The 27,735-nt window shown below is 41.4% G+C and overlaps 1 protein-coding gene across 2 annotated transcripts; it reads right to left on the minus strand.

Moving 5' to 3' along the window:
- Positions 1–4,451: 4,451 nt before the first annotated feature.
- On the minus strand, positions 4,452–26,984 carry gnb1l (guanine nucleotide binding protein (G protein), beta polypeptide 1-like). 2 transcript variants are annotated; one of them, XM_067603032.1, is made up of 7 exons: positions 26,864–26,984; positions 21,044–21,198; positions 20,727–20,852; positions 20,456–20,618; positions 16,967–17,059; positions 10,924–11,139; positions 4,452–5,447 (listed from the first exon to the last, which is right to left on the minus strand). In XM_067603032.1, exons 2-7 carry the CDS (start codon positions 21,151–21,153, stop codon positions 5,169–5,171), a joined length of 987 nt encoding a protein of 328 aa, XP_067459133.1. In that variant the 5' UTR covers positions 21,154–21,198; positions 26,864–26,984; the 3' UTR covers positions 4,452–5,168. The 2 variants fall into 2 exon arrangements, with proteins under 2 accessions (XP_067459133.1, XP_067459143.1); XM_067603042.1 differs by having other exon boundaries at positions 26,806–26,971.
- Between the last annotated feature and the right edge of the window lie 751 nt (positions 26,985–27,735).

Genomic DNA, 27,735 nt, shown 5'->3' on the forward strand with positions numbered 1-27,735 from the left:
ACTATTCTAACCCGAAATCAATTACAAAAGGATCACAAAGCACTTTTTAAAAAATGCAACTGTATACTTCAGAGGAAAACATTGCACCACTACATTTACCTGACAGATAAATGTTACTGGTTATGTTGCGGATTCAGATTTTATTCAAAAAATATAACAAATATGGTGCATTACTATTGATTAAATTATCCAGCATTATATAAGAATTAAAAGCTTCACCTTGAACACAAGTTAAGTAAATGTAAGTACATTGTGCTGATAATAACGTCTCTTTCACTCCTCACTTTTAAGTGAAAATTTGAATGCAGGACTTTCACTATTAGGCTACAGTATTTTTACTGTGCAGTATTAATAGTTTTACTTGAGAAAAACGTTTTGAGTATTTCTTCTACCACTGCCAGTACCAACATTTAAATAGGGTTAAAAAAGTAAAGCAGACAGAGTTTGCCTTGGGCCCACAAATGACTAATTACGCCCCTGCTGATAACAGTTTCACAATAAAGTGTTACTTCAGTGTGACTTTAAACACTATAAGCTTCTTTTTTGCGTCTTAAAATGTATTTAAAATTCAGAGGTATTTATAATGTGACTTTCTAATCATAGAGATTCTACAGGGTGGCCTATTATTTTGTCGTTTGCTATTTCCTTTATCTAATAAGCTAGGCTATGCTGTAGCCTGTTATCGTTTTATCACGTCGACTTATTAAGCATAGCATACAGGCTAAACAAATTATTTTTAAAAAATATTTTCAAAACTTTAGTGCTCGTGCACTCTAAACTCCAGACAACCTGTTCAGTGTAGTATTTAGTGTTCCTGTGAAGTCTGGTCAGGAAGCGGCCGTCTAGAGATGAGAAGCCGCCCGTGGTGACCCGACAGCGGCCTGCAGGTGCCGAAGAGAGCGAGAGGAACCACGGGACGGTAACCGCGCCGCCGGGCCTCGTGGGGGGTTGGGCGAGGGTAACAAGAGGGGGAAGAAGGGTCAGACCTCTGGGCTAATTATGGGTTTCACAACATAAAAGGAGCAATAAGACTGCGCACGCACAGTCCATTTAGTATTTAGTTATAACCAAGGTAAGGAACTATGTCAGTGCATACCATTGAAAAGTGTCATATTTTCAGAAAATAGTAATTTAAATAAGACAGTTTTTCCTTACTAATAGGCTAGTTATCATAGGCACCACAGTTTCCACCAAGACGCCCACTCAGGTAAAGAAATGTATCTGATAAAAAGTTAAACTAAGTTTAAATGCTTAAGGCTGTTCTTCCAGGGTCCAAGAACCTCTGAGAATTGACTGTAAGTGGTCTACTAGCAAAGCACAGAAACCTGAATTATTGTGCAAGTTATTTTAAGCTAGGACCGTTTGAGTTAGACAAAAAAGAGAAATAAAAAGCCTACATGTTTGTTTTCTCCACCTGCATTATTACTATTTCTGCACTACACAATATCCATCAATTAAATATATTCTTCATATGTTGTATTCTCAGAAAAAAAAATCTAAATAAATGGGGATGCAGTGCTTGTCTTGACATTGAAGCCATAGCCTGCTCTAATTTTGTAATCCTGCCCTAAAACCTGAGGGGACCTGAAAGAAAGTCTCTAAGAGTATACATTTCTGTATTATTAGTCTTAAGCAGCATATATCCTCTGCATTAAGCCATAAAAATAGAGTTTAATTGGCCAGGATGACAAGCATTTTTTAAATCCATGCAAATGTAATAAAATAAACAGTGAATTCTTTTTCTGTAGCGGCAAATCAAGGAAATTGCGCCTACTGGAGGAAGTATAATGAATTACACCTCAATATAAAGCAATATAGTCAGTATGGTGCCTGTATTACAAAATATCTTCCACATTTCATTTGTACACACGCACCTAAATAGGCTTTCAACATTTCATGAACATAATTTATGGACATATTAATTTCTCACAGAGGAAAAGAGCAACCTGCTTAAGCCAAGTTGCACTGCAGAACAGTTCATGTGCCCAGATGTCTCAAGCTCCAGGAGACGGGGTGCCAAGGACTTGCCAGTGAAGTATGAGGAGATATACGATGGATGATAATGCGACTTGAGGCATCATTTGACACTCAGCTGCATCTGGAACATCTGTTGTGACAGGCCCATCAGGGTTTCGGGTTTGCTTCACGTCTGTGTACATTTCTGCTGCCGAGCCGCGCCTGCCTGATGTATCTGGGGACAGTTATTAAAAACAAGCCAGGTAAACCAGCCAGAGTCCTCCACCTAAACATCTGAACACGTGTTTCACATTTTACCCCCCCCCCCAGACCCCTCAAGTAATAGAAAAGGTGCTACAGTTTATGATGTGCGTGAGGTTGCTGATGGACATTTGATGCGGAACATAAAAAACACATCACCACCACGGAGCAAGAGCCTTGATACAATCATATTAATTCACATTTTGGAAAAATAAATAAAACCGATTTAACCATGAGGCCTTGGCTTTTAGAGAAAGGGATTATTTTCTTATGATCATTATTCTTTTTCACCATTTATGTTTTCTAAATAATCAGGCTCAGTGTGATGTCTTAACTAGTAATATAATCCATGAATGAAGGCTCAGACACACTTGCACACTAACACAACCCAACGGATTATGTCCTATCCCAAAGCCAGGCTGACCTCCGACCTTCAAAGCCGAAGAAGACACACGTTAGGTGATAAGTGAAGCACAGGGCCTATTGTGCAGCCAGCTCCCTGTCCATTTATTGACTTCCTAAATGATCCATTATGAAGTGATTTACGAGCTCTACCAGCCACTGCTAAGACCAGTGAGTTGCTGTCTGCTCCATTCAGCAGACATCTGCACCAATGGACATGGCATTTGATTTATCAGAGAATGGACGGAAGCTGGCCCACGCCACCTCTGGTGTTTGTTCAAAGCTAACAGGAGTTAGGAAGCTATTATGAATGCAAGATGTCACCAGAGGGGTCAGGGACAAAAGGTATAGATAGAGCTCTGCGGGGAACGAGGAAAACATATCATTAAAAGCAGGCACCTGGAAAAAAAAAAGTGAGCAAAAAAATTGTCTTATTTAATGTATTTTTTAAAAATGACATCAGTTTTCAACAGGTTTCAACACAACTCACTGAACGCAAAACTTTGGATTCAAGCAAAAAAAATTTGCAGTTGGACACTTTTTTTTCCATGACAGTAGCATCATGGTAAGGCAGCTTGTCTAGCAAATGACCTTGTCTTTCCTCTGTTCACTAATGATTCGTGGCCATTATGCGAGTCTGGCTCTTTGATTTCTCAGGCCTTTCCTGTACAGCATGATGAGCTTCTCAACTTGGGGTCATCCCAGGAGACAAAGCCTTTATGAAGCAGAACGTCTAGCGTTTGAAGCCCTGGCCCCCGGCCTCTCGGCATGGTGTTGTAACACATGAGCTCCCATGCTGCTCATTGACTCACAGAGATATTATTAGAGACAGTGGACAGAAAAACAACACCTCTCTATTTTCTCTGGGACTCTCACAACAAGACCCTTGGCCTTCTTCGTGACAAATGTCATTTCCATAAAAAGACATCTGTATTTAGTATTATATTTGATGTTAATGTAGAAGTTGGAAATAATTTTCTTTCAATATGGAAATATTGACTATTTCTCTTACTGAAGACATTAAAATATATCTATTTTAGCTCAGGTCAGGTTGGAGGGCCTGTGTTAAACTAAGACGTGCTAGAACAACAACATGGGATTACATAGCTGCTCAGGTGCGTCGTATTCCTCAAATTCAAGTCCACTGGAGCAAATCTCCCATCAGATAAGTCAACACAGTCACATAGCTGGATCTGGCTTCAGCAAACTGTGGTCCTAACAATAAGTTATACTGCGTCTGTCTGTCTGTTCCACTAGGCCAGACACACAAAAATTTACAAAAAAGTTCCAAATCCAGAGTTCACAGGGCTTTGCAGTTATTATCTAGCAAATTATGACTTTTATATCTCAGATATTAACTGTAGACGTCCTTTAAGAAACAACATTTGGATTTGTTACATAAGTTGTAGTGGAATAAATCAGGAAATGTTGGTTACTTATGAAGTTACTATTGTAACATTTGTTCATATCTAAACAGATTTAAATAGAACAAATTTAGGGTTTCACACACCGATCCTTGTCAAGAGCAATTATGTTGAGTTGCACATTTCACCAGCTTCTTTTTCTATGTCCATATGAATCCTGTAGCAAGTTAGGGTTTTTAGATGGACATGTCATGATTTAGGGTTTTTTATTACCTAATAAGTGTAGGAAGATTGTTCACCTGGTTGCTAGATCTTGAAGTTGCATGAGATGTCGAGCTGAGGTTAAATGCTATCATTTTTATGAATGTAAAAGATGAACCAGGGCCAGTGTAATTGTCACATAAATGTTTTTCCTATATTTCACTACTGTATGTCTCTAGGTCTTAACAGCAAAGATGAGACAGGTGGTCAGAGGGTGGAAACCAGGCCCATGTAATAACTGATTCACAATTTATTAATGGACACATAATCTTTTTGTAAATCTGAAATAGAATCAATGTTGTACATTTTTTAACTGCTGCTATTCCAAAAAAATGTTAAGATGTGTCTTTGTCAATATTTAGCTGCTTCAGCAAATTAATTTATTTGTCAGAATACATGGTCTGGTTTTTTACCTTAAAACCGTTAAAACCGACAACAGTATGACTGATGACTGTATAAAAAGTACTGCTAGGGAAATGTGACTAATTCTGAACTTTTTTCAACAGATATGGAAAATCTCCAAAATAAAAAAGCACAAAAACTGCTACTCTTCTGGAAAACATTTTTGAAACACATTGGATGTGTTGAGTCAAATTAGTCAAATTTATTTATTTATTTATTGGTTTTATCTTTTAGACTGCTGTGTAAAAAATATCTGTCACTCCCCTACTCTGGTTTATAAATTAAGTTATTTAAAAAAGACATTGCTTCTGCCACCCTTCAACATGGCATTTTATCACTGCAAGAGTTTAATATTGAGAAACAAATATAGCTAAATATAATATATGCATTCTATATGTCCAGAGATCAAACCATTGCTACTGACATCAGTTAGTCAACCCAACATCAGTACAGATGTTAAAAGAGAGTTAAAAAAGTAAAGTATCATTTAAAAGTCCATAGATTCTCCCAGAGGTCACAGGCTCAGCCCGTGTCAGCACCCTCATTGTATATTGACCACAGGCTGATCCGTTGGTCCTTGGATCCAGCAGCCAGCAGTCTTTGTCTGGGGTCCTTGTGGTCAGAGAAGGCCACGCTTAGCACCATGTCAGTGTGGTACTGCAGAACTGCCAGCGGTCGCAGCTTCTTCCAGCCGAATACTCGTACCCGGTGGTCCCAGCCTGCTGATGCCAACAGTTTACCATCACCCCTGATGCATAGCTGGGAAACCCCGGGGTTGACAAGCGTCACACAGTCCTGGAGCTGTAAAACCACAGAGAGGAAGAGGATCTTAGCAGGTTAAAATCATTTAGGAAACATGCAACCTGAGACACCTGCAAACGCACTTCCAAATGTAATCGTGCAAGGGCCAAGGTAGTAGAGCAGCAGATTCTTTGTGGTAATTGTCAAAAAGCTATCTTACTAAAATCAAATGAGCCTATTGTCCGTGCAAATAAGAGACAGAACTAATTGGGTCAATAAATCAATTAATCACTGCCGTCTAGGAAACTGCAGCCAACACAAACAGCGACAGGGAGTGATTATCAGCTGATCTGATGACAGAGGTCCAAGTGTGAGGGTGGATGCATGTTGAACCTGGCCGTAGACTCCTGAGACTCAATCATCGGCCCTAAAACATTACTGCACGAGGGCCATGAGCAAATCTCTCTGCATCCCACTATTTGGTTTGGAGTTAGAGAGGCCTGTTCTGGAAGCACGACGGGGCTTGAGTTACCTTTGTCACAGTTTGCAAGTAAGAGACAGACCATCTCAGTGAAATGCTTGTTTGCAGAGGCGTTGTTGCTTTAAGCACCTCTGATGAATTACATTTGCACTGAAAGGTCTGGTCAGCAGGAGAAGAGACCCGATAAATACGCTGTTGTAACGTCTGCCTGCTAAAGATTAGCCACAGCTCGCTCTCCCTGTGATCTACAGTGTCCCAAGGCCTGTATTAATCTCTTTAAAGGGGCAACATTCTGACATATTATAATGAATGGCAGCTAAGATCACTATCTGAAAGGCCTGCTGTGGTGGGCATTCCTGGGGAGCGAACGTGCTCTTCCTGCTAGCTAGGGATCTCAGCTGGATCGCTAGATGGGACACAAACATCTGGATATGGGAGCTGAAATCAAACTGGACAGCGTAAAATTGACTTCATAAGTTGTGTCTGGGGAGACTAATGGTCCTGGATAGGAGGAGACGTTGGAGAATTTATCTGCGTGCTCCTGTTCCGGGCTGGAACCATCCACAAGCTGCATGTGGAAGATATAAGCCAGGTACTCACAGCCCAAGTGGATAAAGTGGAATGCAAGGGAGAGAGAGAGCAGAGAGGAATGTCATTGATCAAAACAGAGCAAAGAAGAGAAGTTCAGAACAGGCAGTGATGTGATTTTTTTTTTTTTCTTAATCAAGCTATCGTCATTGGTACTAACAGTATGAAACAATGTGTGGCTGCTTCGACCAAACAAGCCAGATACAAAGAAACCTGGGGGGTGAAAGATTGTTTGGTGCTTTGTTATTACCTCAAGAAGTTGGTATGCCCCTACCTCTCTCCATCTGGTTTGCATTAGAGGCCTGATAATGATGGGTTTAAGTGTCTGTTTTTGTTTGTTTTGCTTCCCATAGTTTGTGTCAGGAAAAGGCATTTGTTTCATTAAAGGGTCAATTGTAAGCAGTAACTGGTTAATGATGTAGTAGTGGTCATTCAGCAGGACTGGCTGGTTAATTGTTTTTACTTTCTACAGTCTGAGAAAGCAGAGAGAATGAAAAGTTGGCTACAGGGTTGTTCTGCACTACACTGATAGGTGGATAGACAGAAAATTAATTGCCAACAATTTTAATAATTGATTAAAGTCATTTATCAAGCAAAAAAGCAAAACATTTGATGGTGGCGGCTTTGTAAATTGGAAGATTTTCTTGTTTTCACTGTGAATTAAATATCTTTTGAAGACGTCACCTTTGACTCTAGGAAATTGCGATCTACATTCAGTTTCCTGAAATTATAAAGGGCCACTCTAGCGATTTAGCATTGCACTTTCATTAAAACATGGGACTCAGAAGCCACACGCACATTGCAGCAGAGGCCAAAATATCCTGACCTTTAGTCCCTGGAATAGGTCAAGCTCCATAAACACAAGATCCTACAGTTCCCATAATGCAACTCAGTAGTGTCTTTCAGTAGAACCTCTGTGTCTGGGTAACACCCATGTCTTTCAAACTTGCATGCTTTCTGTTTAAAGTTTGAAGTCTCAATGACATCATCAGGGTTTTTTTGTCAGACTTCAGAACCACAAAGATTAAGTAGTAGTCCTCATGACAGATAAAGTAATCTTCATGTGTAAATTTAAAGACTAAATGATTAATCAATTGATCAACTAATTTCATCAGTCAAGAAAAATGTTTCAGCCTGATGGCAATATTATTTTAGTCATATACAGTATCTGCTCATGCGTTGGTCAACTCTGCAGCACAAAAAGTCCAGTTGTTTGCATAAAGTATAATGATAAAAACATGATGTCTCCATGTTGGGGTAGCTCTCTTCCAAACAAGGAAAAAAATCTAAATTATTTTCATTTTAATTCTATGTTTTCCAGCAGCAGTGATGTTGTTTTTGCTGCAGCGCCACACCACTGTTGAATGAATACCAAGTAAATGTTGCAGACTTCAAGCACTGCCATTAACCAGGTCCCAATCTGTAATGAAATCCATTAGCTCTAACCGGGGAGTCTTGGCTCATTTTATTTGACGCCCCATTTTTCTTCCTTTTGCTTCCTTACTATCTCAAAATAGACAGAATCTGTCTTTGGGCTTCATCATTCTTTTCTTTTTGTTTGAACACTCCTTCCTGGCCTGTGTTACAGCATGCAGACACACAGACAGCAGGCTAGCTGTTTGAAGGCCAGCTTTCTCAGCTGTCAGGAGGCTACCAGCTCTGCTCAGCAGCTGGGCCCACAAGACTTTCTGTGGGCTACGACAGATACAACACAAACTCACACTTCAGGATCCTCTTTTGTAGCACCTCACCGACGGAGGAGACGTTCAAAAGGAGCGTCCACTTGGCAGATCTCACTCAAGCCTTGCTCCACTTTTCTCCCCGTCTTTCCCTCAGACTTGGCACCAATCTTGGCGTTCACGCCGTTCTACTGAAACGTCCCATCATCGCTCACTCACTCGAGCCTAGCGGCTGGGAGGCTTTTAGCAGGTATTTCTGACACACCCTGTCCCTGAATCACACTCGGCAGCGGGGAGATTACAGCCTTTTGTCACCTTGCCTGCCAGAGCTTGGCTCTGGCTGACAGGAGATGGATGTGTCAAACAGGTGAGCAGACCCATTCAGAAAAAATAGGAGGAGGGTGGGTGCTCAGTAGAAAGAGCTATATTTTTTATGACAGCCAGCTCATACATACAGTACTAACAGCAGACTGAGGTTGGGCCTTATGTGACCTAGCTTCTTGTTCATGTCAGATAAGGATTGGCTGACGAGTGCAAGAATTCCAGTTTCACAGAAGACACCTTGTAGGTGACTACTGCGGAGGCAGTGGGAATATTTTTACATTCAAATGAAAATGAGGATCAGGAGTTCCACCTGTAGAGAACTGTCATCAGTCTCAGGAATAGCTCGCTGTCAGCCATGCTTGATTTACGCTGCTAATCTTCCTCTGTCTGTACCTGCTTTCTCTTTCTCCGGTGCGCGACCTCTGTCTTTTTCTTTCTCCTGGAGGAACCCATCACTGCACTTGTCAATACATTTGAGTGGCCACCTGAATATGTGTCCATCTAGCTTAACACCTTGTAAAGCCCAACGCCCACGCCCTCATAGCCTCACCCCAACACATTCCCAAAAACACACGCTAGAAGGAAAGGAGAAAAAAAGCTGAAGATGATGCCTCATTACTATGAAAAGATATCAGGCCGACCAGGTCAAACAGCAGATAAAGGCCTCTGGGAGCCATGTGTAATACATTAAGTTCCATTCCTGGGGCTATCTGTCTTTATCTGCTGGCCTTGATAAGCTCACTTCACAACCCTTCAGCTTCACTAAATCATAACTGCACTGTGTTGTGTCACATTCAGTTTCCCCTCCTTTTCGCAAAAAGCAACATCTATCTGCCTTCCAAGCGAGTTCCAGTACAATGTCCGGTGTTGGAGGAGTAATTTGTGGGAAGTGGGATGCTGTGGCACTTATAGCCTCCTCAGCCTTTATTGCAGCCTCCCACTGTGAACTACTGTTCCCTTTACTGCAGATGTGTTTTTTGTTTGGTTAAGGGGCCTCCGAGGTTTTGATATTTTTATTACCTCTCACGGGTCGTCCGTCAGGACCCAGGGCCCAGGTCCGCCACCCGGCAGGTCCCCCCCTCCCTGCCGGCCCCCTTACTGCTGCCACACAAAAATACTTTTGTGGGAAGAACTGAGGATAGCTGTCTGGACGTCACACTGAGCTGCACTTCAGGATAATTTAAAAGCCCCTGTTGGATCCTTTCCCTCTCCTTGTGCTTTTTTCCTGTCATCTTCATCCTGGATTACATGCTGAATCAATATTTTGTTGCTTGAGCAAAATAAACCAAATAACCACTCTCCTTCTGCTTTTGGTATATTGAATCAAATCCTTTGTAGTGTTTTTATAGCCGCATTTTAAGGGTGAAAAAAAAAATCGATGGTTTGCAAATATTTCTAATTCAAGCATTCATTTATAAAAAGCCCTGGAAAGAATAATACCCATTCACTGTGCAGGAGTGTACTATATCAGCCTCAGGTTCCCCTCGGCTCTTATTCATGGGGGTTGGCTGAAAAATGGAGGCATTCCCTTTTGCTCATGAAATCAAGAGAAAATATAGCTTCTAATGAGGCGTTAAGTCTCTGAAGCGTTGGCTGTTATGTAAAATGAATTATGAGCACAAAGCTGATGTGATCTCTTTTGGTGTGGCAGAAGATGCCACACATTCTTTAGTGTATAGTCTGGACCACTCTCAGGTAAATATGTGTGTGTGAGTAGCTGTATGTACTGTGTTTTCAAGGAAAGTATCCCCAGCAACAACAAAAAAAAGTTTTATTAGTTTACTTTTCTTAACAACATAAGCCGCATAAATTAATTTTCAAGTTTTCAAAAATTGAAATATCTGTGTATTATATTTTAATTCAGGACTATATAGGACAGTATTTTGAACATATTATCTATACTTAATTTGCGACTATGTGTCAGTGTGTTTGTGGGTGGTTGTAGTCTGGAGTGACAGCCCCAGCCCGGCCCTTGGCCCCCTGGCCCTGCCAACGCTGTGTAACCAGCAGCTGATTTATGGCCCTGAAGCCCCGCTGAGCCTCTTCCTCTTTGGCCCCTGATGTTTTCTAAGAGAACCTGGAGAAAGGCAACACCCCTCTTCTTCTATTTCCACCATTACTGTTTTAAAATATTTTATACCATTTAGCTAGCTGACGCAACAATTAGTTAGCAGGTCGGATGCTCAGGAGCTTAAAAAGGGAGATTTCAATAGGCCACATGCACATTAGAATCTCTATAAACTGTGTAACATTAACTGAACATGTCGCCTTTGAGGCCTCAGACAAAATAAGCAGCAGTCTCCTAATTTGCATACGTAAACCTTAACTGACAAACTCATAAATTAAAATTAATTATTAACTGTACTTCAGGTAAAACAGTTTTTACTTACAAAACTATTTTGGTCACATGACAGCGTGGTTGACTAGACAACACTACTAGCCTCTAAGCCTGTCCTCTGCTGACCTGCAGGTTGTTCTGTCCGTCCAGCATCCACGGGGAGAGTTTCTTCTCAGAGGATCCGGATATGCCCCTCAGACGCTCCGTGTCAAAGGTCATGCACATGACGGGCTCGGGGTGGGCTTTGGCTTCACTCAGCTTGGACCTCTGGGTTACATCCCACAGCAAGAGGGAACCGTCCTCGTATCCAGCCAACAGGAGAGGTCCGGGCCCGGAGTCTGGCTGGAAGTGAGGGAGGACGATAAGAGAAAGAGAGAGACGGGAAGAGAGGACACCAAGTGTAGCGTGAGGTAACAGAGCTGCATAGTGAAAACCACAGAAACCGCCGCCAAGCTGAGCGGAGCAGAGGTTATCATGCTGGAAGCTCCCGCTGACACTCAGAGAGACGCTGTGGGCTCCATTCGTCAGCCTGCTGCTCTCTCTTTCCAGCACTCCATTACACCACTCCTCACTTTACTCCTCATCTATATTACTGAGCCACAGGCCTCACTGCCGGCACCCATAAATATAGTGAAGTAAAAGACTGCAAGAACTATTATTCTTCTTAAGCCTTGGTTTATCTGAATTACTTAATACCCAAATTTATTAGTCACATTTTGTGAAGTTTTTTTTTTAATACTGTAATTTTCAATTCCTTTTCATATATATTGTTTTGGTATATTTTTTTCTGTGGCTATTTTATTAAACATTCTCTTTGCATTAGTGTGTTCTGCTTCTATCATTTTACCTTCCCAGCAATATTGCTTGTTTTCTACTTAAATGTTGAAGTTTCCTTAATACTTTTACACATGTGGTGCATTTTCTTAAACAGTATTTTATCTTCACTATTGCTGCTGCAATGTCCAAATTTTCCCACAGGGACTGTTCAGGTTTTCTCTGAACAAGTAATAAAATATAAATAAATAAAAAGATTATAGAGTAAAAAATAAAAACAATATACTGTCCCTGTACTGTAATATACTGTGTTGATTAATCACCAACTATTTTCTGATCAGTTATAGTTTTTTTCCTCATTAAAAAACCCTATATCTATAATAATATAATACAAATGGATATTATCTGTTTTCTTTAGTCTTCTATGATAGTAAACTGAATATCTTAGAGTTGTTGACATTTGAGCTTTTGGAAAACAGTGATCAACATTTTTCACCATTTTCTGACATTTTATAGACTAAACAACTAATCAATTAATCAAGCAAATAATCAACAGATAAATGATGATGATGACGATGACGATGATGATAGTGAAAACAATCATTAGTTTAAGTAAACCAAAAATAAAAATGTAAAAATACACAACAGCCTTGCTTCGTTCATCCCCATTTCACCCCAGGACATTACAGATCCAGCCGCAATGTTTACAACTGGTGAATCAATCAGAGTAAATCTTTCAAATCACATGAAATGAAATGAAACCAGGTGTACAGATAGGCATCCGACACAAAACCTAAACCACACTACCTCTGTTAAACATATACAAAGCAACCTGCATACATACTGAGTACAAATGTGATTATATGCCTATAAAAAGAGAAAAATAATCAGTTAGCATTTTGAAAGAATGATAAAGCAGTGCCTGCCTGTTGTTGGCAGTCATAGATAACCTCTCTGTGCTGGCTGGCTTCCTCTACAGGAGGGTGTATGATCAGACGGGCACATAGGTTGTGTGGAGATATACAGCAAGCTTGTAAATCACTTCAGTGAAAGAGAACATAAAGGTGAGCTGATAAAAACAGGGGGCTTCATATATCTTTGCACCGCTGGGCGGGGGGGGGGGGACGAGGAAGAGAAGGGAAGGAGGCGGAATGGATAAAGAGAAGGAGGGAGGGATTTCACCATCACCCTGCTTTCCCAAAATCCCACATTTCTTCTGTTTAAGTGTATGAAAGAACCCATTTCTTGCTACCTAGAACACACCCTTCACATCCACCTCTGCCTGGACAATGATTTAAACTTTTATGAGCTTAAAAGCCTTTAAATTGGCCTGTAGAACAACACAAATCATTTCAGAGAAACCATGAATCCTCCACAACACAGACTTGTACCTTTGCTTTAAAGCACCACCAGGCCCCCAGCAACAGTACTGTGCCCTGCAGAAGCAAGGAGGGAGAGAAATTTTTTCCATATGTGCGAGGGGGCCAGGACTGCCATTTTTACATCCATCTTCAAGTCCTCTTCTCACTTAACGCTATATATTTCGCTTCTTCCAGCTTTAAACAAATTATAGACGGAGTCGTGTATTCCTTCCAAACACATCAGCGAGGACGAACACTGAGGCATTATGAAAACAAATAAAAACAAGTGAAAATCAGTGGCCCCTGCTTGCCGGCAGGGCCTGGGCTAAGCGTTCCAGACTTGGGGCCCACCGTTTCACTTAAGTGTAGGACCTCCTTGATTGATGATGTCACGGGTCGGAGGTCGGGGAACCCTGGGTAGACACCTAATTCATTATATCCTCCACAGGCCTTTCTACAAGAGGGCTCTCTGCTGGAGTGGGGCTGGGGCTTTGGGGGGAGATTCATCACCACAGAACAGCTGGAGAGACAGATGGATAGACGCTGGTTGGACCACTGGAGAGAGTGATGGAACTCGGGCAACCACAGTAGTTGGTATCCAACCTGTTCATTCTGATGTGAACTTCATTATTGTTATTGACATTTCAACTATTTCAGGCCTAAAGGTTAAAAGCTCTATTTTTTAGACTTATGGGAGGAAGCAATGTCCCGTCTTTCCAACTACAAAGATCCAATTAGATAATCAATACAGCCTCAACTCTGTGGGCTTTCACACTTTGTTCACTTTCTTATCTTGTTTGTTTTATTCCTTTTCTCTTTTTTTCTTCTAAAACAATCAAATAATGGGGGAGAGGTTTAAAATCCCCCTGCTGTGGCATGCGGCCTATGGAGGCACTACAACAAGCTTTAGCTCCTGAATAAATAGATAACAACACAAAAATAATTGCTGAACCATTAGATCTAAATTGCCTTTCATTCCTCTGAGGTTCCCACTCATGATAAACCCACTGCACACACACAGTTCATCTCCGTACTCAGTTACCCTGGTAATGCAGCAAATAATGATTTGTTTTTATAATAAATTTGTTTTTATAGTCTTTTGATTTAATAAAAATAAAATTGTCCATCACAATTTCCCAAAGCCCAAGTTTACATCTTCAATTTGCTCATTTTGTCTGACAAATAATCTAAAGCCAAAAGACATTCACTTCACTTAACACAAGCTAAAAAATCTTTACAAGTGAGAAGCTGGTAGTAGGTGATGTTTGTCAATTTTCCTTGAAACATGACTTGACCATAAAGCACTAATTTTATGTCCATCAACTTATCCATTAATTGACTCATTGTTCCAGCTCTTTTTCCTGCCGTTTTGTAGTTCATATAAAACAATTTTTTCCTGTTTCTCATTTTCATTCATTCTGATCCAATCAACAAACAACAAATCTTTCAAGCAATATATAGACTTTCTATATGTTGTATATGCTTCTGCACTAGTTGTACATTGGAAACCCTTAAATTAAGCTAAACTGAGTGCAACATTTTATTACATTTTACACAAGTCACTTTTTCCAATATGCATGACCTGATATTCTTGATTAAATGGAAAATGTAATTTTCAAGCATCTGTCTCAGCATTACAAGAGAATTGAGTCAAACCTTCCAGTATTTAAACTTCATGTACATTTTCATATTCATAAAAAAAAAATTCTAAGAGTGATGGCTATGGAATTTGTCAGTAGGGCATGCATAGGCTTAATATACATGGAAAGACAATGTTATGTGTTTTTCCTTGCCGACTCTCTGAAGGTGTTACAACTTTTCTGAAGACACGATCATTCAAATCCATCAGAAATGTAGCTTAAATCTCGTTTACTGAACACCTTCTTACTATCTCAAGGAAGGGACTTATAAATAAGTTATTACTTATGTGTCATGTTTTGCATGCAAATAAAGAAATCAAAATTGAACGACCTGAAATATTGTATATTCAGCAAACATTTGTATATCATTTCCTTCTGTGGTAATTCCATCCACAATCATCAACAACCAAAAGACCAACAGCTTGTTTGCTGATGTGGCCGCCACAGGCCCCAGGCAGGCACTGCCTCAACATAAGGAACCAATCGTTTCCTCCGGTTTGTATCCCGGTCCACCATGATGTCATGGCCACGAGGCAGCAAGGTGATGAGCTGAGAGTGATGGATATCTGTATAGGAACATTTCCTTTTCCCCGCCAGCCTCTGTTCACATTAAAAGCCTTGCACATCATACATCACCACTGTCCCCCTGGCCGAGCCCTGCGTCTCCGTACATCAAGTCAAACCCACATGTGGAGGCACTTTCTTGCTCCACTTTGCTGTATTGTTCGCCGCTTCACAGCCAATCAGATTCAGAGAAATCAAACAGTAAGCTCAGTCAGCTTCTAGATGGAGCACAAGGTTTGAACTGAGGGCTGGGTGGGATTTTGGTGAAGTGAAGTTGACTTGAGAAGAAAGTGCAGTTTAACACTGCATTTAATCTTTTCCATAAACTCCAGCAGAGAGGGGCTTAAAGGCCGACAATAAATCTGTTGGTGAGTCTGTCTTAGAAATAATGGAGGATAATCACTTCTCGTCTCATGGGTGGGAAGAAGAGAGAGACAGAAGAGAGAAAAGACAGAGAGGAGATAATTGTCAGTGGCTTCTTCCTGGAGTGGGTGAGATAGAGAGAGAGAGAGAGAGAGAGAGAGAGAGAGAGAGAGAGAAAGAGAGACAGGGTGAAGAGAGAGGATGACTGTGTCAGCTGTGGCCTCCTGCTGTGTGAGGTGAAAGAAACAGTGGGTAGCATATGAGCATTTGATGTGAAAGACAAGATGGACCTTTTTTTTCTTATGACTGACTGACAGACAGAATATGCGGGTAGTTTCCAACCTGCGTCTGTGTGTGTGATAGAGATGGAGGAGGTCAGTTACCAAAGGTTTACACACAAACACAAATACACATACACACACACAGTGGGATTTTAGTCTCTTCCCAAGTCAGCGTAACAGATGAACGTGCCGCAGCCTTGAAAGGAATCAGCCTGAAATGATTTAGAATCGCCTGGGCCCTTTGGCTTTGAAGCCAGATAGCTGCCTGTGCTGTATTACAATGGTATTATATAATTTATAATGATATAATTGATCATTATGTTTCCTGGCACTCAACGCTGAACCAGCATTGGTTCATAAATCAGATGATGAAAGGTGGGTGTAACACTCAAATCAAAGGGAAAGAAAGAAAAACACAAACAGAGAGCGTGATTCTGTAACTCGTCTACATGTCTCTGTAATAAAATCACACACTGTCACCTTCAAGGCTTTTTAAAGTAATTCCAAACAGTATAACAGAAATACAGGATAATAAGAATAATGTATGCTTTGATTTCTGTTGCCTGTAAACTGCACTGCTCATAAAATTTATTCAAACCATTCACAGTCTTGCATGAGCCTAAAAAACTCCCCTGCATCGCGCCCCCCCCCCCGAAGCCCCAAACCCAAAGAGTTAATAATTAACCATGACAATAATTACAGGCTCTCGTTAATGGGCGGGAAATAAAACTTTCGACAGCATTTACAAAACAGAAAGCAAACTTTTTGCTCGGATCAGATTGGATGTACAGCTGCAGGCTGATATATGGCTGTGAACCCCCGGCCCTTCCAAACGCTCTAATTACAGTGTTGGGACTCGCTGCCAGCTGAGAAGAAACGCGTGGAAAAATGGCCCGGGACGAGCTGTTGAGCTGTAAATCATGTGCCACGTCTCACATGTGCATTTTTGTTGACTTTTCTATTTTTGCATCTAATTATATGGGCTACTGGCCAATTAGAATAAAGCAGGTAAGTATAGAACAAGTACTATTAAAAGTAGGAGGAAAAAGAAGGTATCTGCTGCTCTTGATAATAGCAAGGTGAACTTGTTGAACTTGACATGTAGTCAGACAGGAACATGTGGGTTATATAAATACTGAAATAATATGTGTAAGAATGACACTCCAGAGGACTGCCTGGTCCTTACCTGCCACAGTTTGATACACATGACCATCCCCAGCTTAGCATCTGGTGCCAGGGTGCAGACTGGGGTCTTACTGGGCAGCTCAATAATCTTGATCTGCAGAGAACACAAGTCAATTCAAACTTTAAACTCAGTAGTGAAATGTTGTCCCATGTAGTGTGCAGTTTGCTAACATCATACTTGATGATTTCTGGATGTAAACATACTAAACCTTTTTGCACAGCTTCAGTTTAGGTCATTTGTGTCATGCTCATACTCTCAGGTGGTTTCATGCTAAGGCTAAATCTAACTGTGATCTTTTCACTAGCATCTTGTTTCGTTGTAGGGTTCTTGGTTCATTTTCTTTTTACACGCTGTTTTTTTTACAGAGTAAAATAAGGAGATATAATGCGTTAACTAGGGTGTGTTAAGAGGTTCTGGTAAGTGGGTTTTGTTACCTTCGGACAAAGCTAGCTGTTTCCCCTTGTTTCCAGTCTTTATGCTAATCAGCTTCTAGCTGTAGCTTCACATGTATGGCATAAATATGAGAGGAATATTTATCTTCTCATCTCACTCTCGGCTAGAAAGTGAAAAAGCAAATTTCTGAAAATGTTGAGAACTATTTCCTTAAAAGAGTACTCCACTGATTTAGCATTGTGCTTCTGTTTTTTTTTTTATTCAAAGGATCAAATTCAATGCATCAGAACCAGCAACATTGTCTTTTTTATTCCATGCATTCTTCTTCCTTGTCAAAACCTGGTGCCTACATTACCCACAGTGCAACTTGACCACTGACAGTTGGGGTGGAGATCCGGGTGTGTCATGCTAGCAGGGGCTAATGTAGCCTGACCTGCTAGCCACAAGCAAAGATGAGGTCTGGTAGCCTCTGTTCTTCATAACTTTTTTCATTTAGCAATTGAGCAATTTATCAGATTTCTCATCTATAAACACACTCTGATGTGAAAAAAAATCAGTGGAGTTCCCCTTTAAGGTGGCACACTAACATAAAATGTTTTTACTTTCTAATTTTTGAGGAATTTATCCATTATATCCTAATGTGTTTTTGTTTTAATGTACAGTATATGTTTTCATCACTGAGACCCTGTTGTATGTATATACATCTACAAGCTGTCTGCCAAAGTCATGATTTGTTTGTCTTCTGAATTCAAATAACAAAGCTGCAACCTGAATCTGTCACTGTAGTTCAGGACCAGGGTGCCTGCAACCAGCAGTACAGTACCATCCATTAGTGCAGAGCGGCCGCCACACTGTCTATAATAAATCCCACTAAAGCTCGACCCTGTGACATGAATGGTGTTTTCCTGCACACATTGGCATTGATTCTGATAAAATACACAGCCTAATGAAGCCAGTGATAAAGCGCGTGCCTGTATGTGTGTGTGTGTGTGTGTGTGTGTGTGTGTCCACCCACATTACTACCAAAACTCATTCCTTTGACTTCCTGAGTGCTGATGATCCACATATTCATCCTCATTAGGTCTCAGATTAAACAGCCCTTTAAGGGAGCGATCTGTATTTTAGCGCTAGGCCACATCTGTCCTGAGTGTTTACCTCTGCATGCCTGACAAAGAGGGCCTTTAAGGACTTCTCTGTGCCTCAGGTAATCCGCTGTTCTTGTGTGGCATCACACTGCCCATAAATAAAACAACCACACTATTAATTAATGTTTCTGCCATGGCAGCAATCTGCTGGCAGGAATCTCACTGTGAGCAATAAACAGTAAAGCCGCCTGAAATAGCTGAGAAGGGAACTGATTCACTGTTTTCTTGGTTACGTGTCTAAATATTGACCTACCTGCATATTGTTTATGGTGCTAAATCACCCTTTTATTCATACTCTGTGGCAAGTGCATATGTATTGTTTCTTGGGGAATTTATTTGCGTGAGCGTTTTATTTACGGATACATGATAAGCATCTGCCTTGGCCAGTTATGTCTGTGGAATGGGGCGGGGAGACAAAATGACAGAATCGGCTGTGGCCTCCTGTTTTGGCCTGCCTTGTATGTGTGTGTGTGTGTGTGTGTTTCTGTCTGTCTGTGTCTGTTGGGACAATGGCATTATTGAGGTGCTGGGAGTCACAGGCGCCCTGATGCCTGGCCTGCTGGACTGGGGTTAGCGGAGGCACGTTTGGTTGGATCAGGTGACTGTTCTGTCCCTTTCAAGTGTGGCTCCTTCGCAGCGGAGCAAGTAACATGAATCTGGAGGCAATAAAAGATGGCTGAATCGCTGGCTGCTCTAACCCCATCCTGCTTTGCCGCTCAGACACTGGCTCTACACAAAACCCTACAGGCCTGTGGGTGTTGAGCATTAACTGCCAGACAGACAGAGCAGTGATTTCATTCCAGTCCTCAATCTAATCAGACCAGGGAAATCTCTGTTCAACCCATGAGTCAAAGCAGGAACATCCTGGTTGGTTACCTTCTGAAAAGCACAATTAAACTTTCTTAGGCCGTCACAGAGCTATTAGATGCCTTAGATAAACACATTGACTAGATGGCATGTTACTGGCCGCAGCCAAAATTAACTGACATTTAGCTGGTGGCTGTCTGGTATTAAGTTCCAACGTGCACTCTGACTCATGACATAAAGGTTGGTTTGTTAATGATGCCATTTAGATTGCCGTTTGACAGATCCTGCTGCAAAGCCGCATTCTCACATGTCACCTTCACTCAAGACACATTCAACTGACAACTGAATAAAAATATTACATTTGCCACTTGATTAAATCCAAGCCATCTCATATTTATGGATGCATGCAAAGGATAAAGGCAGAGTAGTAACAGGAGAGATGACAGGACTTTGATGTAAGAGAACAACTCTTGACCGTCATGTTGTGGGTCTTCCGATTTTCTACTATCATAGTCGACAAAAAGCCACAAATACAGTATGTGTTAATGTTGAATGAAAGTCAAGCAAACTGCCAACTGCAAGTCTGGTCAGGTTCATACAGGTTGGCTTTTTTTTTGTTTTACTCAAGTCAGAATGTTTAACCAATTAACCGGCCCACCTGCAACCTGACATTAAACTGAAGGATGTTTTCTCCTTCTGAACCCAGAACAACATGTGCCAGTTGATGTTCGTCCAAATTAACAGCCTTAAAGTGTAGAGAAGTGCACTTGTGACTGGAGAATTCCTGAATCATTTGCCCATTTAAAAAAATGGTAAAAAGGTCAACAAACCACTAAATAGCTTGAAAATTAAGTGATTCATATATATATTATCTATGGGATGTCCTTGATGCATGAATTTTTAGATGCAACATTTAGGTTCCGCTGCAGGCATTTTTTAAGCAAAACTCCCAAGAACTGTCTGGTCCTAGCTTCTCAAATGTGAGGATTTGATGAATTTCTTTGTCATATACGATAGTGAACTGAATATTTTGGACTTTCTATACCCACTTATCCTTTCCCAGCATGCACTGCATGAGAGGCAAACTGGACAGGTTACTAGTCTATCACTAGATACTAAATACAGACAGTTTCTGATGTCTAACCTCCTCTGTCTGTTGTCCTGCAAAGGCAAGCAGGAAGGTCCCAGGTCTCATCTCCAACAAGGAGCACTGACAGAATCCAATACTGCCGGTCCACACGGAGTCCACAATATCACTGCGACCTTCGCTCAGATCCCACAGATTGACCTGCATGTCCCGTCCCTGACTGCTCCAATAACAGAAAAAGAAGCAGTATTTATATTTAGCAATGCATGTATGTGCTCAGTAGGAAGCTAAACCCCCAAAAGAACAAAGAGAAAACTGCGATACTGACCTGATGAGGGTATCTGTCGACTGCAGTGTGCTGACCCAGATGACTGAACTACCAGAGTGACCTTCTAAAATCTTCTCAGTCCTCCTGTTGTTCAGGTTCCACATATGGATGGCACCCTTCCCCGACCTGCAAAACCCAAAAGTCTGGTTTATAAAGGTTTTTTTTCTGTTAATCATACAGTATACAACCTCACATTGCACCTACAAAAAAGCAAACAATAACTGTGCTGTCAAGCACTGGATACTGACTCTTTAAACTAACAAATACTTATAATAAAAGGAGCAAACTATGAAAATGTACTGAGATGAATAACTTACCCAGAAAAGAGGAGGGGTGTGTCCCCTCCATGGCAGCTAAAGTGGAGGGTGTTGAGGGGTCCACCGGCCCCCCTCAGGGTGTAGATGGGGGATGGAGCAGGACGAGACATCCCTGGATCATGCAAGGAGGCCACAAACCCACATCATGACGCCCACTGAAACAGACAAGAAAAAGTGAGCAAAAAAAAAGACATGAGTTGATTTTGTGACTGATCTCAAGAATTCAAAATGCAGTTTGAGCTCCAACAAAAACTGTCAATGGGAGGCTGACAGTGCTATTTTAGCAGAAATGAAACATGTTCCATTGTAATCAGGTTAATATGGGTTAGTTGAACAATTAAGTATGCACCTAGCAAACTAAATCTTTAGAAACCAAGTCTTCCCTTTTTGTTTTTGCCCAAAGACTGAGCAGGGATTGTCAGAGAGCAGCTCCATTTTGCCTTGAAGCCTTTCTCTTCCAAACAGCAGACAGTCGTGTTTAATGCACTGTCTGTATTTTCTCTATTGTTAGTAGTTACAAACCCTGTGGCTGTTAGGCGCACAGACTCTCTCTCTCTCTCTCTCTCTCTCTCTCTCTCTCTCTCTCTCTCTCTCCCTCTAGTCTACGTGATAACACCTCTCTTACTCAATACGTCATAAATCACAGCCTCTGACAGCTTAATTACAGTAAACAGACAGAGATTCAGGCTTCTCACTCCTCTTGTGATCAACAGTCGTTGTCCCAGAGGCAGAGCTAACAACTAAGGCTTTTATGTCGTTTGTAGGCCGGGCAGCTGAGGAAATGCAGCCGACCGCAGGTATGCTGCAAGGAAATGATGCCTCAACATTAAATTGCTGCAGTATCACGTCTGAGTAACTCTCAATGAAAGGATTGAATGAGCTAATATCCACCAATCCATTAAATTTCTAAACAGCTTATCAGGCTTAGGGTCACAAAAAACTGTTTATCATAATAATCAGCACATTTCATTTTCATCTTTTTTATAAACCAAACAAAAAAAAAAACAACAAACAGTTCCTTAAGACAGGATGACGCATCCCGCCTACTCAAAGTTATTAGAAAAATTGGATAGACAACAACTTTTATAAGCACAGCCCACGAAAATATGACTGAACAATGAAGCTACTAATCAAAATAAAATGCCTGTAGGCTTTACTTTAAATTTGTTGGCACTGGCCATCTACAAAAACATTTTCACTCACTGTAATAAAGGAGAAATCAGTCATATCAGCAGATATAACACTGACAGACCAGTATTTTTCAGAAGACCAATATCAGAGCACAAGACTACACTGAAGCTGGCTGTAGTTTAATCATAAGGACTCAGTCATATAAATGGTCGGTCATCTGAGTTAATGAGCACAACCTCAACACCCCCCACCCGCACCCCCATACACACTATTGCCCCCTCCTCTACTCTTACTTATCATAACCCTTGCTCCCTGCAATCAGCAGAGACTGAAACTGGAGCCCGAGGCATTCAGGAGCAGCTCATTGCAGGAGGTTAGTGGTTAAATTGTCCATGTGAATCTGTGAAGCGGAGAGATGGAGACCCCTGACCAGCCTGCCTAATTAAGGACACTAACATACACTCAGCTTTAGCATCACTCTAAACCTGCACACTTACACAGCATTGTTTTCCATTCTCACTATAATAAAGACAGCTCTAACCTCTTTCCAAATACTAATAAAGGCCAAAACATTCATATTTATTTCTGGGATGGTTCAAAGTATACAGTTGTTCTGTAGAAGATATGACTATTGAGGATATTTTTCATTGGGTATTTTTGTACCGAACCAGCAGGAAACTTTTGGGCCAACAACTGTACAAACTTGTTTTTGTGCGGTATGAAGAAAATGGCAAAAAACATCAACAGTGTTTTTGTGAGGGTCCATCAGTTAAGCTGCTCCTCCTGTGAATGGGTGAGTAAGGCTGCATTCCTGAGCCACAGTCCTGTGCCTGTGTGAGTGTGTGACAGGGGGAGGCTCACCCTGATAACAGGTGGATTAAGCGTCCCTTATTGTCCTCTTGCAGCAGGCCTGCGTGGAGCTGTGAGTCACGAACACAGCAGCCTCAAACTGGCTGCTGTGTTCGTGACTTCATTGTCTAAAGACCAGGGGCTTTAAAACTTTCCACTGGCAATCATGGCTCGCTGTCAATCAATGACAACAGTAGGGGACAGTGATGGAGGTGTCACTGTGCTGGGCTTGGGGACGCTCAAAAGATAATGGCCACTTTCCCCTTCCACTACTTCCCTGGTGGACTGCTTCTTCTGTTTTGCTAGGCGTCAGCATTTCCAGTCGCTGAATTGCCCCCAACAATGGCTCTGTTGTGGTGGCTGCTAGTGAGTCACCCACAAACCCAAATACAAACATGCAGCAAGCACAGGAAGGGAGAGAAAGATACTGTAAACAAACAGGACAGTGGCAGGATGTCACTCAAATCTATTTGAAAGGATCCTTAAATTGTTTCTTTCAAACCCAAAAGAGGGGGAAGAGTAAACAACAGGTTCCTCACTTGTCAAATTTCAATGTTTTACATCAGGACACAATGGAAAGGTGCCTTACTAGTCCATCTGCAGATGGGGGTAGATGTGATCTTCTGGTCAAAAGATCCTCAAGGACATGTATGTAACTTGTTCTCTTTGGATCTCCAATATACTCTGCGTCCATCAGTTTTAATGAATCTGAGAAGCTTTCATAAAGTGATTGAGCAATAGATAATACAAGACCCAATAGGTCAGTGAATTTCTCAGTGCAACCTGGTCTTCTTATTAAACATGTCCATATCTCAGAAATTACAGAACGAGGTACCAGGCTGAGCCTAATTAAACCTGTGCGCCTAATAAATCAGACTGACTGATTAATATACCTGAGCTGGATATGGGAGCCAGTGGGAAGAGGCAAGAAGAGGAGGGTTGAGGCTCCTGCTGGCCCTGTAGCAGATAAGACAGCTCTGGGTAATCTGACTCTAAGTCCGTGGATAAAGGCAGTTTGTCTCTTCTTGGGCCGTCTGTCCACACCTACTGGGTAATTAGGCCTAATTATGAGAGAAAGGTCTGCTTCCCCTTCATGTTATTAAATAAGAGTCAGCCTCGTCCGCCAAGGATCTCTCAACACCAGCAAGGGGCTGGCGACCTTCAGATCAAACGCAGCCACTATCTGTGCCCCCCTCCCACCTCTTTCGACTGCAGCACCCATTCCCCTCCTCGGCATCGCTGCACATATGAGGGCTTGAAGAAGGAGGGGACAGAGTTATGATATGGGGCATCAAAGTTTTTCTTTTTTTGAGTAGAGGTGAGGTGGGGGGGGGGGGGGGGGGGGTCCTGTCCACATTCCTCGCTTGGGTCTCTAGCGCTGGTATCATGTGATCGGCAGCTACCCACCTGAGCTGCCCCCTTGTCAAATTCTGCCATTCATAAATAAGAGCAGGGAGGGAAGGATATACTGATCACAGGGGTTTATTATAGAAGCTTTATAATGCCCCAGCTTCACAGGAGCCAGTATGGAAGCATGGGATCCCAAGATCCCCTGCTCTGATATCAGCGTTGTCAAATATGAGATCTGAGCTGCGTGATGAAAACCTGAGAGTAGATTACACATAGCTCGAACGTGTGCATTCTAGATAGGCCTTCCAGTGAAAAGCAAACGTTATAACCTTTCAAGCCAATAGCATTTCTGTTCCCAGCAAACTTAATATTCAGAATGTTTAAGAAGAAGATGCCTACTCTGTACATTACTGCTAAATCATACCCCAGCTATTAGTCACTCTGCCGTTTCTCAGAAGCAATGGTCTTATCTGCTGTTTCAATGCTTTTCAGCGTCTCGCCAAGGGGGCACTTCCACCTCGCCGGCTGGTCAGTGGGTGGTGAGCTGGCTCTACGACCGTTAGTCAGCCTTTCTGCCCTGACCCTCCCCCAACTAATGCCAAATGGAGAGCCAGGTCCATTATAAAAGTCCGGTTAGATAAACAACATGGGAAGTGGCAAGGAAGACACACGCCCTTTATTGTGTCTTGGTGGAGTATCTGGACTGGATAAACAGCCCAGCGTCAGATAGAGGCTGAAGTCAGACACAAGTGCACCAACACCCACTGTCAGTCACAGATCCAATGAGCGGGAAAAGGTGGTATTGTTCGCGTGAATGGCGTGAATGCTAAGCAGGGGCCACTGCAGATAAGGGCTCAATGCCTTATGGGTGTCATTGAGGCAGTCACTGATGGAGCACTGTGTCAGAGGGTCCTGATTTAGGAGGTCCTGACTGTGGTCAACAGGTACCAAGGACCTTATCTGTTTGCATTATCACCCATTTCCTCCATAAGGTCATTTACCTGGACACTGGAGGATAAAGAGACAGAAGAGGGTCGACAGCTCAAGTGTCATCATACAACACCAGTCATTTTGGGTGTGATGGCCTTCCGATCTACAGGGATTTTTCTGTCCATACAGCAAAGACATGACAACAAGTAAATGTTTATTGTGCTATGATCCAAATAAGACTTCATGTGATAGTGGATAACAAGAAGATGTGACACTTTGTCAAACAGTAAAACCCCCAGTGTCACAACTGTCAGTCATCTTCAGGGGTGTGATGAGCGAGTGCATGCAGACTGAGTAATGAACGGTGAAAAGTTTGACAGAGTGTTAACTATTTGTGCATGACAAACAGCTCACAGCCAGAACCCTCCTACCAAATTTAACAAGCTCTTACAAACTGGAAGCTGAATATAAACAGAACAGATATTCCATGATTCACAACTAAAAGACACTCAGAATGTGCACCTGCACTGAGGCTGTGTAATCCTATTAATTGCTATTTTAAGATAATGGATACTATAATATAAATGAATAGAAAAGATAATAATATATATTAATATAATATATATAATATTAATTACTTTTTAAACTGCATTTACATATGCATCAAAATACATATTTTGACAATCATAGTGTGATAGCCCTCTTCTGTAACTGTAGTGGCAGGAGTTCAAGATAAAAAACAGCTTAAATGTTTTTCTGAGGGGGGGTGTCATGATTTATCTTTCTTTATCTAATGTTAAAAAATCCATTTAAGAATTTCTGGATCTGCTCTGAGTTCTCCCACACACTTCTTCCCTTCAAAACAGGGTTGCATCACAGCTAGCTCTGAGTCATCTCATGACCCAATCCCTGACCAATCACACCAAACTCCATTCAAAAATCTGGCAGCTTCAAGTTGCTTTAGTAACTGGCAGACAAAAGTACTGTAGTGACGGCATACATTTGATCCACAAGCAGTGAAGCTGAAATCATGTTATAGTTTATATATGTATAGTTATCTTACAATAATATAGCAATATATTTGATATAGTGCTTGCTGCTATACTGATGACGTTAAACATGAGACGGGGCTTTCCGTGAATCAAAATGGGACAGGAATTATTTTTCGCAAAGTGTATTTGAGATTGTGATATATGCGAGGCAGCTTTAACATTAAGAGGGCACATTTCTGAATGAAATTCGGCGTGTTGATCACGCCATGAACCTCAACTGGACAATATCAAGGCGGCACAACACTGAATTCATTAGAATTCAGAAGCCAACGCATTAACTAAAATGTTGGGCTAAGAAAAGATACTTTAACACTGCATATTACACATATGAGCACTTCAATTTAAATGCCAGTCCCATTATGTTAGTTACAAGGCTAGCAACAAGCTAACAACTACCCACAACAGCTACAAACAACGCAGTTACCGTGATGTCACTGATGAGGCGTTTACCTTGGGAAATGAGGTCACTATAGTAGAAAAGAAGCTTTAACAAAACTTCATCAAATACCATTTCAATGAGACACCGGTGGTTTGACAGTTGTCGGAGAAACTCAGCCAGCGGAGCAACAACGGATACAAAACATCCGCCACACATCAAGGACCCCTGTTCACAGCAGTGGAGCTGTCCATGAAAGTGCCTGTACAAAAGAATATCTCTCTCTCTCTCTCTCTCTCTCTCTCTCTCTCTCTCTCTCTCTCTCTCTCTCTCTCTCTCTCTCTCTCTCTCTCTCTCTCTCTCACTCTGTTATAGTCTATTCTATGCAAAGAATTTTTTAACATTATGAAAATATTGAATGAGAAAGCAAAAGTAAGTAATTGGTGGATACATAAATCTCTGATATATAATTTCAATTTAATTCAGACTTTATTAAGGACACAGCTAATCCATTGAACAATAAAATATAATGTATACCAAAAATGAATAAATACATAACAGCTAATTTAAGAAAAAAGTACACAAAAGAAAACACCCCACAATGATCTCCTTAAGATGGCTGTAATTAGCTGACATAAAATGTGTATTTTCTATTGATTAGAAGATAATAGAAGAATTGGAGAGTTTAGGCTCACTAAAACTTTGAAAATACTAACACCTCAGATGTTGGGCCCTTTTCATTTCCTGCCACTTCTTTAATAGTCCATCAAACACAACCTTAAAGACTCATCACAACCAAACGACAACTATACGACTCGCACAGTCGTACAATACTGCATGAACAGGAGAGTCCCTTTTTTCATCCTTTTCAGTCTAATTGAGAAAAGAGAGACAGAGAAAACACAGGGCCCTAATCCACAGAGCACACAGACTCCTTTCATGCGAGTGCTGGGAGAGACCTTTATTTGTCCATTCCTATCATGGAGAAAGCGGGTTTCAAGCTT

This window comes from Thunnus thynnus, chromosome 2 (assembly GCF_963924715.1).
Source record: "Thunnus thynnus chromosome 2, fThuThy2.1, whole genome shotgun sequence".
Lineage (NCBI taxonomy): Eukaryota > Metazoa > Chordata > Actinopteri > Scombriformes > Scombridae > Thunnus > Thunnus thynnus.

What these genes read in the sequence shown, in the direction of transcription:
- gnb1l (XM_067603032.1), bottom strand. Translation starts at nt 21,153, where the DNA reads ATGTCTCGTCCTGCTCCATCCCCCATCTACACCCTGAGGGGGGCCGGT. An exon ending in CAGGACAACAGACAGAGGAG is followed by an intron (nt 17,060 to 20,455) that starts GTTAGACATCAG and finishes TGTTCTCTGCAG; the next exon opens with ATCAAGATTATTGAGCTGCC. An exon ending in TGTGTATCAAACTGTGGCAG is followed by an intron (nt 11,140 to 16,966) that starts GTAAGGACCAGG and finishes CCTCACTTCCAG; the next exon opens with CCAGACTCCGGGCCCGGACC.